The sequence below is a fragment of the Rhamphochromis longiceps genome, linkage group LG12 (genome assembly GCF_057381845.1).
Source record: "Rhamphochromis longiceps isolate RC_006_pf linkage group LG12, R_longiceps_female_GT1.1, whole genome shotgun sequence".
NCBI classification, from domain to species: domain Eukaryota; kingdom Metazoa; phylum Chordata; class Actinopteri; order Cichliformes; family Cichlidae; genus Rhamphochromis; species Rhamphochromis longiceps.
In genome coordinates, this window is record NC_140568.1 from 27,805,133 (window position 1) to 27,825,015 (window position 19,883).

Consider the following 19,883-nt stretch of genomic DNA (forward strand, 5'->3'; position numbering starts at 1 on the left):
AGGTGGTCCCTGGTTTTCAACTCTTTTCTGGACACAGAGTTCTGACCCATGGGACAGGCTGGACTGAGAGGCCCGCGACCGATGAAGAATGTTCTGGGAGGCAATGCAGCCAGACAAGGTCTCTGAGTCAGGCCACAGGGGGAATGCACACGGGGTGAGAAGCTCCCCGATAACCTTTGTGGTCGAGTCATGTATAACTAAGCCTAAGTGTACCTATAAACATCCAAGTCATTGTGGAATTTTAAAAAAGCCTGTTTTGATAGTTTTTTTTTTCTGTGATGGGAGACTGCTTTGACCAGTTCCAGGTGAAAAAGTATAAATAGAAAAAATGGCAAAATAAGCTGAAACTGGGCAAAGACATACAGAAACACGATCAGATAAGATCACCCCTCATTATCACATCGGTCTGCTGAAAGGATTACCACTTAATGGAAACCAGTCACCTTGACTTAAAGTAGTTGACTGGCGGTCCCAGCTGCCTCCACAAGATTAGACTCTTCATGGTTCAATAACTGAATCTCATGCTGCAAATTTAAAATATCCCTGGAAAGGTTACAAGTGCACACACAGAGGGTATGTTACATAGTTGCAAAAGCAAACAAGCCTCAAGATGAGGACCACATCTAATCAGAGCCTTTCAGTCTTTTCTAACCTGACGTCTTGCTACTAGGCTCCTTTCTGAAAAACACTGTGCCACACGAGTTAAAAACGCCTTCAGTGGCTTTGCGGGACCTGCTTTCCTTCCTTGCATTTTCTTTCTAACTCGTGATTCCAACTTTATAAATGAAAAGGAACAAAAAGCAGAAGAAAGACTTCAAACGTTCAATTCTATCTTCATGTGCCTGCCAAAGTGAGCACGGCACACAATCTGCAGATGGCAAACTAAAAGGCTGCTGCTAAATGTAATCATCCTTCCCTCCGCCGGGAAGTGCATCCACTCAACAGAACACTTGCAGGCATCCATGAATGCGAGCCGGGACACAATTAGAGACGCATGGTGTTACAGCACAGGAATACCTCTGTGACAGACTGCGGTGGAGTCCTTCACATAAACACAATCTGTCAGAATCTGTGGCAGCTGAGACGGTCAGCTGAGACGGTCAAGCTTACTGAGAGATTTGAAAGAGGTGACCAGAGTATGTGGTTTGAACACGGGATCGCTGCTGCGGCACATAAAATTAATGGTCTGCGGATCCGCAGGTATTGGCAACACTGGCACAAAAAGACAGTCCCATTCTTCAAGTGGCTTATCTGAATTAAAGGGATCATGATCAGAATCATTAACAGAGCAGTACCATGCTGTTGCAGAGAGAAATGTTTGCCATCAGAGAGGGAGCAGAGAGGGAGCGGCACGTAGCAAAGGTTGGCGGGTGAGGGGCCGGTGAAGGTGCGTTTGTCCTGGGAGACAGAGAGACTGAGTGCTGGATGGGCGTTAGAGGCTCCTGGGGTACACTTAACTGACTATGCAGGAGACGGTGTGCTTGGGTTTCCTGAGGTGCACTGGAAAGAGAGTGTTGGGGAGTGCAGCTGGAAGCATCCTGGAGTTTTTCAGACCCAGTCTCTTGCATGCAGGATGGAGCACCACCGGATGAAGTTTTGCTTTTATTAGAAATTAAACTGGAGCAGTCTTTGCTGTAAAGTTCATGCAGTGATGGATCAGGTAGCCCCATCACCTGACACAGGGCCTCAACTTGCCTCATCAGCCTTTCCTGCTGAATCCTCAGTCTCAGGTTCTCCTCCTGCAACCTGGACATTGTCTCAGCCAGAGGAGCCACCTCAGCCGCAGCCTCATCCAGCCGGGCATCCACTCGCTTCCCAAAGGCTTGCAGGTCACTGTGGATCTCCCCCACGGCACAGCGCAATGTTGCCTCAAATTTCTTCACACCAAATTGCTCCTCTTCATCCTCAGCTTCATCCTGAGCAAGCAGGTCCCCAATTACTTCTTCGAGGCCAGACTCAGCACAAGCACTGTCTGGGCTTCCCAAAGCCTTAGGAGACTGAGAGGCTGGGAGGAAGTCCAGGTTCACTCCAGGCATGGCCAGACAAACTTTAACTCACACTGGCCAATGTCCTCTTTGCTGAAATACCCACAAGTTTCCAAAAAGTTTATCCTGAGGTGTCAGATCAGGGCTGTGTCCTATGCCTCAGTGAGAATAGAAGTGTCCTCTCAGAAAACAATGCATGACCTTTATACCCCCAGCAAATCCCCCCCTGCAACCAATGAGTATGCAGGGAATCCTGTTTCCCAGGCAGCCCACACCTACTCATTTCTAGGTGCCCTGGACGTGTATATTTATCTCCTGCCCCGCTGTTATTCCACTGAGCTGGTTAGATCTGGGGCACTGGGGGAGGTGGAATTGTAGTGACCACAAGTCAGGAAACTCACACCTCCCAGTTCAACTTTCCTTTTATCTAAAGCACGTCCTTCACACCTCCACTGGCAGGCAGCAGGCATTTAGATGTGGCTCTAGGCCTGGGCTGAGGTGAAAAAGTTGCACACTGGTTGTACACCTCCTTTACTAAAGGCTTTCTAACAAAATACAACCTGATTCATCAGCTCAGCCATTTTGCATGATTACCATTCAAGATATAGCTCCAGATTTGGGAAGAGGGCAAAGAATTTAGGTCCATGAGAAAACCAGACATGCTGTGGATATGAAGTAAAGCCCTGTTTTCAGAGCTCTGGGCAAGGATGTTAGGAAGGACAGCAATTCAAAAATTTCGTTCAAGGGTAAAGTCAAATCAGCCAGTGCTGATGTCAAGTACTTCTGTGTTAAATTAAAACTTCTTAAGATGAAGTTACTCAAAGGCGTTTTGCTGCACCACAGTACAGAAATCAAATAGTACTGTGCATACTGCATCTATGAACACAGTGTGAACAGAAGCATTTCATGATAAATATGTGATCATTGATGACAAACATAAAGACGTAAAGTAAAGTGCATCAATCTAGGATTAAAATGAGGACTGGAACTGGGGAGAAATTTGACAAAGTGCAACAGTCGCTGGAATTTAAAGATAAGCAAATGAGAATGACGTGGGCTCGAAGAGTGAATACAAATGCTTAGCGGCAGCAGGAACAATAGCCCAACCCATGGAGGACATCGCTCTACTCTATTAATTAAGTACATCCCCAGCCTTTACCCTCCGGTCTGTGAACCAAGCTTAAATCTGTGACACACATGAACCGGTTGTGTACCCAGCATGCGTCATGGATCGACAGCATGCTAACAATAGAGTTTTCATCCATCTGTGTGACAGCGAGACAATCTGCCACTGACTTTGAGCCTAGACGTCCACGTTCATGCGGCAGCACCACCAGCGTGACCGAGAGCTTTGAAATAATCTCTGCGACTTTTGGAAAGGCCAACTGTCCTGTCATCGCCATGGTTATAAAGCTAAGGCATCATTTGTACTTGTGTTCAAGGCCAGCGATCAGCATGGACAGACAGCGGACAAAACAGGCAGGAGCAGCTGCGATCACTTAGAGCAGAAGCCAACATTAATTAGCCACCACCTAAAATGAACTCTCATTGTAATGAAACACTGCGAGCACTTAGCCGAAATAAAAAACTACAAGTCACTCAGTATTTGGACTTTTTCATTGTTATTTGATCTTAACCGGTCTCTCAAATGGCTCCTGATTTAAAAGTGATCGTCTAGAAAAGAAAAGCCGATGCTATCAGCGTCTTTTATTGGGATAGAAATAAATTGCAAGTGCTCAGGTTAGACCACCAAAGTGAAGGCCAGACCACCCAAACAGATCACAGTTTCATCTCAAAACCACTCTGGTCAATTAACATCACTAAACAGGAAGAGTTTATTCAAACGCATGCCATCCTGTGCACTCTCTTATAGTCACTAATGTGAAAAGGGTATGTGGGTAAGCTTCTTTAAGGTCAATCCTCCTGACATGTCACCTTCTCTCTCTCTTACACACACACACACACACACACACACACACACACACACACACACACACACACACACACACACACACACACACACACACACACACACACACACACACACACACACAAGCTAAACCAGAGAAAGTCAGGCAACAGGTGGTCTCTGCATCTGCCTGAACCAACCCACCAACCTCTGAGCTCAGCTTAACCAACGGTGTCTGTTGTTTTTCTCAGTCTCATTAGCGTGGTGACTGAGGCTTAGTCTTCGATGGTGAGCAGAAGCTGTTGAAATATCAGCAGCAGCCTTAATGCAGCTCTGCGCTTTCTCACTGAAGGTGTTTACGTTAAACTTATACAACTACGACGCAGCTGTCTGGATGTTGTAAACCACTGCCTGCTGCTGCCAGCATGCAGTCATACCTGTGCTGTGTCGCTGGAGCCCATTGCTGATCCACCAACCTCAACAGTTACAGATAGCACAGTTGTTGTCTGGTAACTGTTTAGAAGTAATCCTATGCACAGCTGCACTTAAAGACATTACCTGCATGCTAGGATAAACCTCACATCTTGCAGAAGATTTATCTTCTTCATGCAAAAATCTGTCTTTTATAAGAAAGCTGTTATGCTAAAGGAGGGTCCACAGGCACAGCCTTGTGGACCCTCTTCCCAGCCCTAATTAACCTACTCTCAAATCTCATAATCAGATTACCACTGCGCTCAACACACGGGGGGAGGGGGGACACAAAGCCATTAAAGAGTAAACAGAACAGTGTTTGTTGTGCCTTTCCTCTCTCAATCACCCACTCTCCATTAACTAGGATGCTTCCTTTCATGGTAGAGTGAAGGATTTAAGAAATGGGGCAAATGGGAGTTTATCTGTTCTCCCAGACCTCAGAGGTTATAGTTTGGTCATTTCTGACTGCTGTAACTTTCCAATCCTATGGAAAGACCAATCCACCCAATCAGTGCAGTGTGTGCACATGCAGCACTGTGCAAATGATCCACACCTCATTTCTTTATGTTTTGCTAGGAAAATGGGTGCAGTGCAGCTTTGGCACACACTAGATTGATCAGCTGACGGGGCAGACGTATCTCTCAGGTCCCGTGTCAGGTTTTTCCTGGATTCTTTCCAATTTTGTAAGGGAATGACTTTCAGATAGTGCTGTAGTGGGGGTTTAGGTCCAAGACTTCCAGTTTTCTCCTCCACTTGTTCAGTTTTCTCAGTTTTTTTAAGAGATAAGATAAGAGAGACACTGTACACCAGGATGAGATAGTCCAAGTTTTCAGCTAATAGCACTTTTGGAGTCATGCTGATAAAAAAAAATATATAATTTGATATCCGTCAAACTGTGTTATCTTTGGCATTTTTCATAAAGAAATGTTCTTTGCTAAGTTGTCTAGATACAACACAGGTTGATCCCTTGAGTTATATGTTGTTTCATGCTTGAACGACTCATAGGTCACCGTTAACTGGCTTAAAAAGCAAAAAAAATGTTCATTTGAATGTTTACAAGGCCTTATAATTAGTGAAAAAGTAGCCAATGTCCAGGGAAAACTTTAAAAAATCTCTAGAAAGCCTGAAGAAATAGGTTTTCTAAAAATTACAAAAAGGAAATGAGGGATAGTTCAAGACTTTTGCACAGCACTGAAGGTGTATTTAGGAAACATTTCCTGGATAATTTTCAGCGTGCATGACCTACAGAGAAAAACGGGAATACCCAGAACACCTCCCTCCCTCCCTCTTTCTCTCTCTCTCTCCTTCTCTCTTTCATATACCCTACAAGGGCAGATGTGACTGGCTCTGTGTTTGATAAACACTGTTCTTCCCTCCTCTCCCTCCTTTTCTTACACATGGTGTCCTTCACTCCCCTGGCTCTCTAGCTTTTCAGACCTTATAGGTGATTGTTGTGACAGAAACGCAGCAGAAACCGTGCAATTTAACTGGGTCCGCTGGAAATAAAACAGAAGATGAAAAAAAGCTCAAACTATAAATTAATAGCAGATCTTATCAAGCCTGTTACACGAGCTTGATAAGATCTGTCAGGTTTATGTGTAGCCACAATTTTGTGACCATTTGTCAAAACCATTTTGTAAGGCAGTTTGTACCTTGATGGAGGGTCCAGAGGAGAAGCTGGAGGAAGAGATCTTAAATGGTGTGGCTCTTAGGCCGAGGGTCAACTCTGAAACAGAGAAACAAAGATTTGAGAAATGTAAGACCTTAAGCTGGTGTGAAAACAAACACACACCACTACAGTGTCATACACAGCACACAAGTCTAATGACTGAAGATAGCACCACCTTTTAACATAAGCACTTTCTTCACTGGCCTGGTGTGCACATTTCTATGTGACCCGCTTCCACCCACATCCAGACACGCACACATGAAAGCTATATCATAAAATACAGGACTGATGCAAACCAGCAAAGCTCGGTCTACATTTAAGAGAGTTTGCAGTGCTTTTGCAGGAAACTGGAGACACATTAACAGGCTGCTGTTACTCAGAGCAGGACAGGCAGGATTCCAAAAAAGGAGCCTAAAAACATTAAAGCGAACATGACATGAAAAAGAGCCGTGCGAGGCTCGTGACAGAGCGCAGCGCGGCTCTCGGAGTACGAGGGAGCTGTAAGTGGTGAGCGGGCTGGAATCGCACGTGTTCAGACTGAGTTTAAAATAAACTGTTTGGGTTTTAGATGCTGGTCGCTGAGAAGAGCTGAAGCTTTAGACATCTTTGTTTGGACAGACTGTAACAGCAGCCGTAGCGCTCGCGCTTCTGTAAAGTTTTTCTATCATGCAGATAATTCGTCTCTGTTACATCACGACATACTGTCCTGAGTGTACTATCAAGATGTTGAGCCACATTCAAAGTGAATGTGTTCCCTCTCTGATGGCATTTTTCTCTCATTTTAAAATTCACACTCAAACCACTGACTGTAAAAAGTAAGTGTGTTGCAGACAATAACTACAGAATATGACACACAAAGGCCTGTACTGTGTGGGCGGGCAGGCTAATTCATTTGCACTGTAACAATATTCCCATTGAGTTTCGTCTGAGACAACCAGTTGCTGTTTCTCTTGTCCAAGTTTGTTCTCTTCTGTTGACCCCACAGCTCCGTACTCCCGACATGCCCACGCTCTAACAAATACCATTCAGTGCGACCGTGCTGTTTATACACTCAGCTCTAACATCTATCCCCACTCATCCATGTGCTTCTTCAGATGCACAAAACCCCCCTTGACATTATCCCACTTGTGACATTATTCCTTCAATCTGAGTACTCCTTGTAGCAGCTGATATTAATGCTGACATTTGGAAGAAAAGACATATAGTCCATTAGAAATAACGTGGGCTGCAGCTTGGCAACCTTAATGAGTCCAAACAAAAACACTAGTGTGTGGTAGCTCAGAGTAAAATCTCTACACTACACTATGTCAACCATCGCTGCTCCTGGTGACCATTTAAGGACGTAGTGAGCTCCGGGTTGATGCTCCTACCTTGCCTTTGCCCCACCAGGGCATTGGGAGTGATGCGTGGGGTCATGTGGGTGATGGGTATAATGTTGCCTCTACTGGTGGTTGATGAGGAGGAAGTGGTGGTGCGTCCATCCTTGATCTCAATGGTGAGGAAGGTCTTCATGTCTGGGTCTGCCTCTCCCTGGGTGACCTTTTCTCCAGCTGCTATCCCTGGGGTCCCGTCTTCCTTTGACTTATCGGAGGCGTGCGCATCTTTTTGAGCTGGATGTCCCATCCCACCCATGGAGCTCTGCGATTGGTCAGCTGAAGACAGAGACTTGTTAGCCACGCCTCTTGGCTGAGGCACGACCTGACTCACGGATGCAGATGCAGAGCCCACACGTGACCGTGCTGGCCTGTCTTCAGATGTGCTGAGGGATGCTGCTGAGTGTGTAAACAGCTCGGTAGCTCTGGAGACATTTGCATGGCCAGTGCTGCTGGAGAAGGAACCATTCCTCAAAGGAGTTTTCTTTAAAGATGAGACATTTGAACTCTGTTCAAGTTCTGCAAACTTGCGCATTCGATCACGAACAGAGGTGGTGCGACTTAACTGCTCCGATATAACAGCTTTCTTCTCGGGTGCTGTGAAGACAGAATGAAAGAGGGGAGTTTAAATCAAAGAAAGAGACAGCTCAGTACAGGAGAGATAAGTAACTCCACTGCCCAGGCTGAATTTAGCACCGTTACAACTTATTGCTCTTGTAATCCCCCTCCTTCACCTCAAAAGCTTTCTACAAATCCTATTCCTCTTTTCTTTCCTCATTTTTAGCCTTTGTTCCAGCCCCATGTTTTACTTGACTTAACTTGTGCTTCACCCTCTCATTGTTCCTATATTTTTGGACTTTTCAGGGAATGTTTCTCTCACTTAGAGGTGATATGTACAACGCTCATGGTTTGGGATATCTAAGGATTAGAGTAGATGATATTTACTGGGGTCATACTTACAAAGATGAAACAAGATGTGACACTTAAGAGGAAAAGAAAATTATAGCACAGCTTGCAGGACATGAGATGACATGAGATCTAGGAGAGAGCGCTGAAGATATGGTGCATTAACAAAATGCTCCCTTCCCAGCCGTCCATTCCTTTATGGTCAACCTAACAGCCCCTACATAATTCTCAGAACTGATCTAGCAATAATTTCAATGAGAATTTCTCCAGATATATTCAAGAAAATGTAAAGATGAATGTTTAAAGGTTTTCCTTGATAAGTATCTTAAAAAGATGATCTAGCTTGATATTGACAGGCTTTCTACTTATACATCAGAGCAGGGATCTTACCAGAATCCCTCGTTTTGCCATAAGAGCGGGACAGGTCACTGCCCACAGTTATCTAAACACGGGAAAAAACAAAAACACGACAGAACAATTAGTACAGGAAGAAGAGGAGAGCAGAGGTCAACGGGCAGAGCGAAAAATACACATTCATGAGGACTACATGGGCGGCTCCGGGGACTCCTGACCTACACAGTCCTAAATACAGAATCGACTGGTGGTGTTTTCATTATGTAACATTGTACTCGGCATGAAGATGTGAGCATCTGTTCTTTTTTTGGCACTGTGGCCACGACGGATCCCAGAGTGTTTACATTACTGCGAGGAGCCTGAGGATCAGCTTGTATAGCACGGGGAACAATAAAAAAAAGTTTGGGGCCAGTCTTGAGTAAACACATTAAGCGAAGCGACACGATGGCGTCATGGTCACCGTAGCCCCCCTCCCGCTCCATGTGAAGATCTTGCTTTTAACAGTTTAACAGAGTCAGTGCAGAAAAACAGAGAGAGAGGGATTGTTTGGCCTTTAACGCTGTGTACTCCTCTCTGACACCAGGTGAGGCCGAAGCGCCGCTGAGGTGAAACAGAGACAAGTCAGGTGCACAGTTTGTTTGTGTAACCAAGTAACAAAAGTCAAACAACATCCAGCGGGAGTTCGAAGTGGAGTGTTTATGGATGCCGATGTGACCTGGGTGTCACTGAACAATGAAGTGTCGGCTTTCGTGTCAAGAATAATGACGTGGAAGGAAAGAAAAAAGGAGCGCTCGGACGGTTTGTGCGCTTCAGTTTGGCTACGCAGCTCAGCACCCCACTCTAGTGGCGCAGTCACGATATACGGCGTGTGTCGCTCAGTGTTCAGCGGGCTCAAAGAGACAGACAGCTGACAAATGCACCACAAAGCATTCATGTAAGACTCCAGGACAGCCTGAGTACAAGACAGAGTAGCTTAAAAAGGTGCAAAAACATGGATTACTTAATTTAAGTTGTTAATTCATGAATATGACTGAATCCTGAAGCACACACACACACTCCACCTTTTGCCTCTGGATGTCAGTTTTCCCGCTGAGCAGGCCATTTACGGGATCTCTCCGAGATAAAACCGCCCCATCAGGCTCCTCCTGGTTAGACTCAGCTTGGGTGCCGGCTGAACCTCGGCTTCTGCTGTCAGTTTCTGAATCTGTGCTGCAAGTCGATTCACTCCCGGCTACCTCCGCCTCCTCCGATGACGCCCGCTCCTCTGAGGACATGCTCGCACTCTGATCAGATGTGCCAGAGACCGTCCGCTTCCTTGACAACAGGCCGATGCTGTCTGAAGTCTCGGAGCCCAGACGGGGTCTGACGCATGAATCCGAGACATCTGAGCCCACTCTCTGTCTGGCACAGGACTGGGAGTTGATGCTTCTGTCTGATGCCCCGGAGTTCAGCCGACCACGCTGGGAGGAACTCTGGCTCTTGTCTGAGGCTCCAGAGTCCAGCCGGGCTCTGTAAGCTGAGCCCAGACCTTTCTCTGAGGCCACAGAATCCAGATTGGGCTTGGAAAGCATCGAGGCTGCGCTAAGATCGGAGGAGTCTGACCTCTGACAGTGAGACATAACCAGGTCGGCCTCCTTGGTCACAGCTTCTCGCTGAGGCTGGATCAACAGAGGTCCATCATCCTTTACCAGGTGATCCAGAACCAACACCATCCCTGAGTTGGAACCTGCTATAAAAAACACAAATGAAATATATGAAGTAACTTTCTGTACCATTCAAGTTTTCTCTTCTGTAAAAACACATTTTCATGTTACCTAGATTCTTCTTGTATTACTAGTACACTAGAGGGCAATGGAAGAAGTAGATGGGTATGTTGGAGACTTAAATGAAATCTTTCCACAACACTGGGGCCCCAGAAAGGCCAGGCTAGAAAATACACTCAGGATCACAGGGCAGGCATGTGGAGACATGAAGGGATGTAGACATTTCCTCCAGACTGGCCTCAAGTTCCTGAGTGAGATTTGCAACTGGGCCGGTGAATGTGCGTCAAGTAGGAAGAAGGCTTTCCACGAGTGTGGAAAGCGATCATGTGGCACAGTTATATCTGGGACACGATTAAAAAAAAGGAGTCAGGGAGAGAGTGGGTTAAAAAGAGAGACGAACAGGAAACCACACTCCAAACATCACAGCCCTGCCCGCATCCTCCCCCCTGCGACAAGCATCTACCTCCAACACCCCACCATGCTGCTATATGAATATCTGAGGTTATGCACACACACCGCAGATAAGAAAAACAGAGAAAACCAAGATGTGTATCCACTTCCTACAGCACATGTACAAAGAAAGACCTAAAAACACTTCTGACTGACCTTAGTTTGCACCAGCTTGGCAACCAAATGGAGTTCACCAAGTATGCATGTCTGTCATTTACTAACCAAATCAAAGAGGGACTCCAGTCTGACCGGAGGCAGCCGACAGTCTCTTTCAACTTTCGAGCAGATGTAATCACGGCTGAGCATTCACAGCTTCACCAAGCATAGCTGACCTTTATCGGCTCATTACTGCTTTGTAGATTCTGCACAATAAGTTTATTAATAATAGTTTATCGCTTTTAAAGCAATTTCCCAAAATAATCCTGTGAATTGTTTCAGATATGAGAGAAGCTAAAAATGGCAGCAAGCTGTTGATTAAACAGACCGAATGCTTATGTAATACAGCCTGAATAGAAAACGTGATCGGGACACACAATTAGGACAATAATGGTCCGCTACACAGTAGTGTCTATAGCTCGCAATGCACTCAACCAAAGCTCAATTACTGGTCTTTAATAAGTGTAATAACCGAGGTGAGAGCCAGCACACGCGCGCGCGCACACACACACACACACACACACACACAGCTGCTCTCCAGCAAACTCACGTTATTGTTCACGTCGTTGCCGTTGGGAAGCTGTCGTATCTATTGTGTGGCCATTTCTGGGAAAATCCCCACTGCTACTGCATAATGAGAGGCTTGCATTTTTTTTATATATATTTCAAAATAGCAACAAAACGCTACAGCCTTCTGCCAGTATATATATGGAGCACAAACAAAGGACAACCAAGAGCTTTCTTTATACTGCTTTGACAGTGAAGCAATGACCCCAGAGGAAGCCTGCCCAGTATTTGTGCTGGCTGTAAAGGGGTCAACACGAGTTCGTTTCAGCTGCTCATGAGCAGTTCCATGGTTTAATCAAACCTTAAATTTGTTGTAACAGGCTGGGCACAGGCTTCTGTAGCAAGGTGATGAAGGCAACAGTTAGCCCTGTTAGCCACAAAGTATTTTAAAAGAAGTTGTTATATTAGATGTAAACACAATATTAACCCCATTGTAGATTTGGAGCCATGCCAGCAGCTCTGGACTTTCATTATTAGTATTTTTTATTCAATTTGACAACTCATACAATACACAGTAATACAATATGATTTGATATTTTACTCAAATCTACAAGTTTAACCTCACCGTGGTGAAAAAAAAAGGAAAAAGAAAAGAAACAGTCTGGATTACTAGAGTCTGAATGATTCATCCTCAGGAACAATGAATGTCTGTCCGTGCATGTAGTTGCTGTTGAAACTTTTCAGTGGCAACCAAATGGAAGAGCAACACTGACAGAGAGGTTAAAAAAAAACAAAAACGTACGTAATCTTTCAATGATCCGACCTGTGGTGGGATTAAGCAACTTGTTTTTAGAGCTAGTACACGCTTGTGCTACGGTACTGCGGGGTCTGTGTTATTAGGTGGTTGCTAGGAACCGTGATTAGGTCATATCACGCATCATTAAAGCTTTGTGGATATAAATTAGATGTTATTGTTGCAAAATGAGATGATGCTTTCATAATTTGTTACTTTTTTTTTCTTTTCTTTTTTTCTTTTTTGTTGCGTTGGCAGGTGGTTGCCAGGCAACATAATAAGATCTAATATAGGGGGCCTAAGATATACCTGTGTGCCAATTTTGGTTGCTCAGCTTGTGATTGTGTAAAGAGATTTCATGTGTTATAGCAATATTTGCACTGGTGCTGTGACACTATGGTTAATCAGCGATTTGTTGGTTTAGACCAAAGACTATAGCGAATGACAGGGGACTTGTACTTATACTAATAGCTAGACAAATCACCTGGCCACTTGTGCCTTTGAGCATGTCCATTCTTTCTAATGATCAGCAGCGAGGAATTCACTTGTTTGCAAACAAAATCCGTGAAACTGTGTGTGTACTGTATACAGACCACAAAATCCTGAGGAGTTAGTGGTCTCAGCTGTTAGCTTCACGTACTATTGAATAGCAAATGACGCTCTTTTTGCAAATTATGACCCAAATAGAGTCAAAAGGATAATATTTTTGTGCAAAACCTTTAGATTAATAAGTTACTGTATGGGGATCACTTTCTCAGTCTGAACTACCCCTATCCCACATCACCTCCAAAACGATCAGCTCAAAGCTTTAAAATTGCATAAGATACGTTCAAAGGAACTCGCTCTCCCCTGAGAACTTAAAGCATTGAGAAACTCTTGAAATCATAACCTTACCGGTATAGTGACACATGGTCACTGACGTAAGCATGTAAATATAAGCTTCTTCTTTGTATGTGAAACGCGGAATTATGCGTTTATGCTCAGGGCTTAAGACGACCACACCTTCAGGAACCACATGCCCACCCTGCCTACACTGTATTACACCAACCACAAATGTCCCATGTCTTTGTTGATCCATTTTAAAAAAGCTCCCTTTCCTCTTTACATTTCTATGGTGGTCTTTTTTTTTTTATTGACCCTAGCTTCACCCTGGCTTAAATTGTAAGGCACAGCTAAATGCAGAACAGTGGGGAGTTTCACGGCCACGTAAAGGAGGCTTCAGTTCTGTTCTGGTATCAGCTTTATTTAGCAGAGGTGTGGTTGCTGGGTTTCCCTCTGTTGCTTCCCAGAACCCCATCACCAACCCCTCATCCATGTGAAGGACACCAAGAGCCAAGCCCATGGCTGACCAGGCCACACAGAATGACATTATGACTATGAGCCTTGGGCCAACCTCCAGTTAGCCAAATGTGTGCTGAAATCAGCTAAGGATGGCCAAAGTTAAATTTGGTCTTAAGTTATACAAAGTGGATGTTATACGTGGTCATTGGGATAAAAAAAAAAAAAAAAGTAAAAATGACAAAAAACACAAACAGGCTTGCAACAAGACTTCAATCACTTTTACACGTTTTACAAGCTGCTCGTGTTAGCTCTGCAAGTGTTGCTGCAAATGTAGCACACTTGTTTCCTCTTAAAGGCATGAACTGACATTACTTTATTGATGGCTGGACTGACAGAGTGGCTAATGAAATTACTTTACACTTAAAAAAAGAAAAAGTAAAGGACGTGTAGCCAAAGAGATTTAGTCGTGGCTGTGAGTTACCCCAAACACTTAATAAAGTTAGATGAAGGAGCATAAAAAGGCTGAACTAACATGACCTCCCGACGACCACCTCATGAGGAGAATGGCTCCTTTGGCCAACTATTTTAACAGGTGCTCCAGAGGAAAAGGCATCAAGAGAGGCGTATGCATTTACACATACGTGTAACAGAGGTGACCAGTGTTGGTTTTGTGTTGATATTGCCTGACTAAACTTGACCTTTAGGGCATGTTTACAGTATATACAAACTTCTATATGGCAGTGATCCCTAAGTGTGACAGAAGTAATATCCTGCAAGCGTGAGGTTGTGCAGCTTCTCTTTTTTTCTTATGAAAAACAAACCATAAAACGGTGAAAATTTTCCTCTCTTTTGAAGAGTACTCGCATTCATTCTCACCTATTCTCTGTTGCTCTCTGTTTTGTTGTGTCTGCTGGCTGCTTAACTCCCAGATCTGAGATCGGATACGCTCACTGCGGCTCTCCTTCTCAGTCTCCTGTGAAAAAAAAAGAAGAAAAGAATAACATGTGCTTAGTGATCTTCAATTCAGCTGCAAAAAGCAAAGCTGCACTCAACTGAGCTGAAATTCTCAAAAGGCTCAATGCGTTCAGCCATTGCTCCGAGCAGCAGGCAGCCACTCCTCCGATCAAAACCAGAATGAAAGATCAGTTACTGTCGTAGGTCTGAGGTTAGCTGGTGATCACAACTGTCTTTTGTTTGAGGTCGAGGTCAAATGCTCGAGGCGTTGAGCATGGATGAGCAACACAGCTTGGCCAGCTGGAAAAGTAAGGATGTTTACTTTAGATTGTGTATGGCTGAGAAAGAGAGAGAGGCGCCCTGAGTGGCTAAAAAGCAAACATGTGCATTCACCACCTGGTTTACTGCTATATTAGGCCCATGATTTGACCATCTTTAGATTACCTCAGCACTTTAACCAATGCAGGAGGTCACGGGGAGGAGGCGGCAGCATTTTGGATTGAAGAAAAGAAACAGGAGAGAGAGAACAGAGAGGGAAAGATGTGGATGCCGACACTACTGTTGGGCCTCTGGTGCTTGACCTTGAGCTACTCCACGGGAAAATCAGCTGCACAAATAGGGCTTCTCTGAGCACACACACACACACACACACACACACACACACACACACACACACACACACACACACACACACACACACACACACACACACACACACACACACAGTCTTCAAATCACCAACAAACATACTCTTAACTCAAACTTCTGGAGACTTAAACTTTTCTACTAAAGGGCAAAATTGTCTTGTGTGGAGCTTCAGGTGTTGCTCGTCACTCAGCAGCTCATTTGAAATGATGAATGACATCACAGCGCAAAAATCACTTTAAAAGAGGCATCTGGGTTAAGAATAGCACAACAAATGCTGGGGTGGATCCTGAAAAAACATACAATACATGAAAATATAATACTTAAACCAGATTTACAGCCTACTATTACTGCCAAATGCTCCTTAAACACATTCACTATCTCTCAGGCATGGAAAGAAAGTGCACACACCCAACCGCACAATCAGTTCCCCATGTGTAAATTATGTTATTCAAGACAAAAGGCTGGCCTGGTTGTTAACAGCAGAAGCAGAGTGAAAATCCTACAAATCACACCTTTGGTGTTTTAAATGGAATTTAATCAGTGCAATGTGTGATCCGTGCAGACAGAGGACCAACCACAAAGCCTGCTCCAAGTCAAACACAAGCAAGAGGCAAGAAAGAAACCCGACAGCTTTATGCTCTCTTGACTGTGACCTTCCCCTCCTTGAGCAGATCACAGGAGATAGTGGCTTGAAAGCAGAGGAGAAAATGTGATGAGACGCAGGCAAAAGGTGAATGTGGAAAATGCACAGCTCGGGTTGGGACACATGATTACATTTTGTTGCTAAAATAAGCCAAAAGGGGAGTTGAAGTCCTAAATGTGATATTATAACAGTATAAATCTACGTAGCAGGTGCCCTGATGTCACTTTTTCCAGGTTTCCATATGGAGCTAAAAGCAGAGCACAGACTCAGGGGCTCGAGAAAAAGGTTTTCTGAGCTTTTCTAGACAACAATAAATGTCACCTATACACTGCGGCAAGCCACAGAAACATAGCAGAATGCTCCTATAATGAGTCATTAAAGCGTCTGATGGTTTTGCAGGGCACAAACAGTCTCCTGTAATGAAGGCACTATGGTGCACTGAGGCGAGAGGATGCTCGCATCCTGAGCGCAGTCACCCAATCAAAGAGTCGCAGGGGGAGATAATTGTGTTCGAGCAACAAACACAATTAAAGAGAACAAGCCTTCCCTCACGTGCTCACCCCCCTCACCCTCTGCTGCTCCTACCGGGCCTCAGACAGACAGCCGTCATTTAAAACTCCCACTAAACCACAGGGAACATATTTCTCACAGACAGCGAGGCTGAGTGAAAAAAAAGGGGAAGATAAAGTGGAAATAGAGATCGAGACCAGAGTACAGGACCTGCTGCCAGCCGCCATGCTATCATTAGCGGCTTCGCTCTGGCCCTGATGGCTGGGACCTGACAGAGGGGAACCAACACCGACACCCTGTCGCTCCAGCCAATTGTCCCATACGGCCTCAAGGGCCTGTTTGTGTCAGACTATAATTGCAAAATCTCAACCTCGTAAACACAAAAACAACTGTCCTCTCCCGTGACCGCAGCGAGACGTGGGCCATCTGGACTCCTCTGAACCCTCAACTCCACAAAAAACAACAATGAGAGCTCAGAATGAGACACAAGCACCTCTTTTACCAACCAGCTCACACAAGTGAGCTCAACTGTGGATTAACACGCCGGGTTTTAATCCATAGTTGGATTAAATGACGGGGTTTAACTTCCAGTTTTCCGTGGAAGTTAAATCCATCACTCCACTGGTGAGGTCAGACCCATTTGAGGGTCTTCCATGCCGCTACGTGGAAGAAGAAGAAGAAAAGAAGAAGGAACCTGGCGGCTCACTTTCCATTACGGCAGCCTGAGGAACCACACGCTCGGCTAACCTCCAACAAATGAAATACAATATCTGGAATGAAGCAGGAATCATCTCTGCATCACATATACACTCAGTCTGGAGTGAGGAAACCCGCAGAAGTCGTCAGACCAGAGTCTCATTCCCATTTTTACTTACTGCAGATCAGCACATGCCAGTCTAAGCTTTCCTTCTGGTCTTTTTTAGACTTTTCCTCCTACAGGACGCTTTCACAATTTACCTCTAAGAAGTCTGCTAAACCCTCTCTATTGCACATACTGGGGCTTGTTTTTGACAACTAAGGTTCCTTATTGTAGCAATTTTATGATTAAACAACAAACCAACAAGCAGCCTGTCTGAACTGAACACGCCTAGATAGTAAGCGAACCTGCAAACTTTCAAAGTTTAGTTTAATAAATCCATTTTAAAATCCAGCATTAAATATTACAGTTTCTGTTAAACTTGTTAAACAACACTTTGACTATTTGAATGGATCTTCATGCAAAACGTGAAAACTTTCAGCTGTAGTTAGTCTACCTGTTGGCTAAAATGCGCACCGAGCGATCTAAGTGAGCAATAAACCATTAAGTACACATACCTGAAATGTAAACACAGAGGCAGGCACATCCCATTCTCCGCTCAGAAAGAAATGAGCACAGACTGACGAGGAAAGATATTTACATGCCTTTTCAGGACAAGGAAAAAAAACAAAAAAAAAACAAAGGTTAAGAAAATGAGAGGCGTGTTTAGCCTGCGATAAAATCAGAGTGACATTTACCTTCTCTTCACGCGACTGACTGCCTCTCTCTCTCCCTCTCTATCAGCAGCAACCCTCTTGGAGTCAGGACGTCCGCTATTCTGACGCTCTGCTCCCGCAGCCACATCATACACACCCACGCACAAACATTTACACCACCACAAACACCACACACATACACATATAATACCAAGAAGCCACTCCCTTGACTTCCCCTCCCTCCCATTCTGTCTCCAGAGGGATCTGACCCCCACCACACTCAGACTCACGGACACTTTTACAGGTTAATGGGTTGCCTGGTTGACACATTAACTTCTGACACACTCTGCTCTCGTTTTGACTTCTTTTTTGGGGAGTTGTGCTCTTCAAAAAAACAAAAAACACAATTTAAATATTTTGTGCCTTTATGTGTTGCAATAATCAAAAGGACCCTTTCTGTGTGCTGACATTTTTTTCTGCTACATACATATAATTAAAGTTTCCACGTGGTTACTAGAAAATGGGCAAAAGGAAACTTTAAGTGTACCTCAGCTACCCGCGCATGTGAGCATTAGAAACATTAAATTCTAAATGCGATCGGAATCTAGCATAAATACAGACAAACAGCCGTATTAACCTACTAATTAAACACCTTCGTTCATCATTTTGTATACAGGCAACTTCTTGAGTCCGGGCTCACATACACATACTGCATGCCGCTTGTGCCTGCGTGCTGCTTTTCAGGCCTATCTAAGACCATCTTCAACGGAACAATTGTAAGAGGCTCAAAGAGATCCGACGCTGTGATGTGACTGGAAGGAGCCCTGCTGCTGCTGCTGTTGCTGGCTGATGTTTTTTTTGGCCCACATTCCCATTTCAGTACAGACTTTTAAGACTGCCGGGGCACAGCTGGTGGGCCGTCTGTCTGTCCATCCTTCCGAATTCAACCCCCGACCTCCGCATTTTCCCACTCCCCCTCCTCGTCCATCCTCACAATTTCACCAACGTACTGTTCAGCTGTCTTGAAGGAAGTGAGGTAAAATAGGCTTGAGTGATAGGGCATCCTGTTACGCCAACATGCCATCATCACTTCCTAGCTGAGGAGAACACACACACACAGGAATGCAAGCAAAGCACAGGCTCCAGCAGACAATGGGACTGATACTAAAAGCCTTTCATTTCTCCCCCTTTGCATCTCTGTGGTGGGAAAAACAAGTGCTTTTAAATGAAACACCAGAACTCTGATAAGGTGAGTGACTGTATTTTTCCCCTCTTTAAAAGCACAGATATGGGAGGTGGTCTCATCACTCAGGGACTTAGTCTTAAGAGCAGTGGCTGCATACAAAATGAATTTTCCCTATAGAAATCCTATCCACTGGAAAGAGAGCTTTTATCAAGAAACTGATCACTGACAGCGGATAACCTAACGTCTCCTCCTGTAAGGCTCCGCTGCTCAGCCACAAGAGGGCACACCAGCTGTGAGGGACCTCTGAGACAAGGCCGAATACTCCAGCTAAAAGTAGTTGTCCGACAGATGTAACAGAAATCTTAAGAAATCCATACTTTAAAACTTTTTTTTTCTTCAAAAATGAGACAGGCTTTTCAGTTACATGTGTGTGAAATGACAGCACCTGGGAGACTCTCCCTGTCAAAAACAATTTTCCGCCCTCACACCAAAGTCAAAGCACATTTTATCATTTTCCTCGGTTTGGTCGAACCTGAATAGGAATATGTGACAAACACATTCCTCCCTCTGTGGCGCCTCAGGCATGTGTTTTTTTGTTTTGTGTGCAGCTATATTCCCGCTCCGGTAAGTGACTCAAGTCTCATTGTTTGTTGTTTTGTGCATTCTTCACTGCGGCAGCAGAGAAACCTCGGTGGTCACTGCTGCCATGCAACAGAACGTGACACCCGTAAACGGCCCCATGCATAGATGATTTTTGTAAATGGAAGTTGAAACCAGACGGTTTACCCGTCAGATATAAGTGAGATGTCAGGACTGCACCAGCACAGCGCTGTGACATTTAATCGTTCTTCTTCCCACTCCAGTAACTCTGCA

General features: G+C 44.7%; 1 protein-coding gene and 1 long non-coding RNA gene across 2 annotated transcripts in view; both read right to left on the reverse strand.

The window, feature by feature from the left end:
* smtnb (smoothelin b) overlaps window positions 1–19,883 on the reverse strand; it is a 49,483-nt gene that overhangs the window by 7,678 nt on the left and 21,922 nt on the right. The window contains 5 exon segments of the mRNA XM_085425573.1: window positions 6,018–6,091; window positions 7,405–8,004; window positions 8,704–8,755; window positions 9,729–10,393; window positions 14,494–14,590. Of these exon segments, the coding sequence (XP_085281699.1) occupies window positions 6,018–6,091; window positions 7,405–8,004; window positions 8,704–8,755; window positions 9,729–10,393; window positions 14,494–14,590 (1,488 nt within the window).
* Window positions 14,598–19,881, reverse strand: LOC146657474 (uncharacterized). The gene is made up of 3 exons (XR_014914061.1): window positions 17,867–19,881; window positions 17,687–17,773; window positions 14,598–14,871 (listed from the first exon to the last, which is right to left on the reverse strand). It is a non-coding gene; the product is annotated as an uncharacterized LOC146657474 (long non-coding RNA).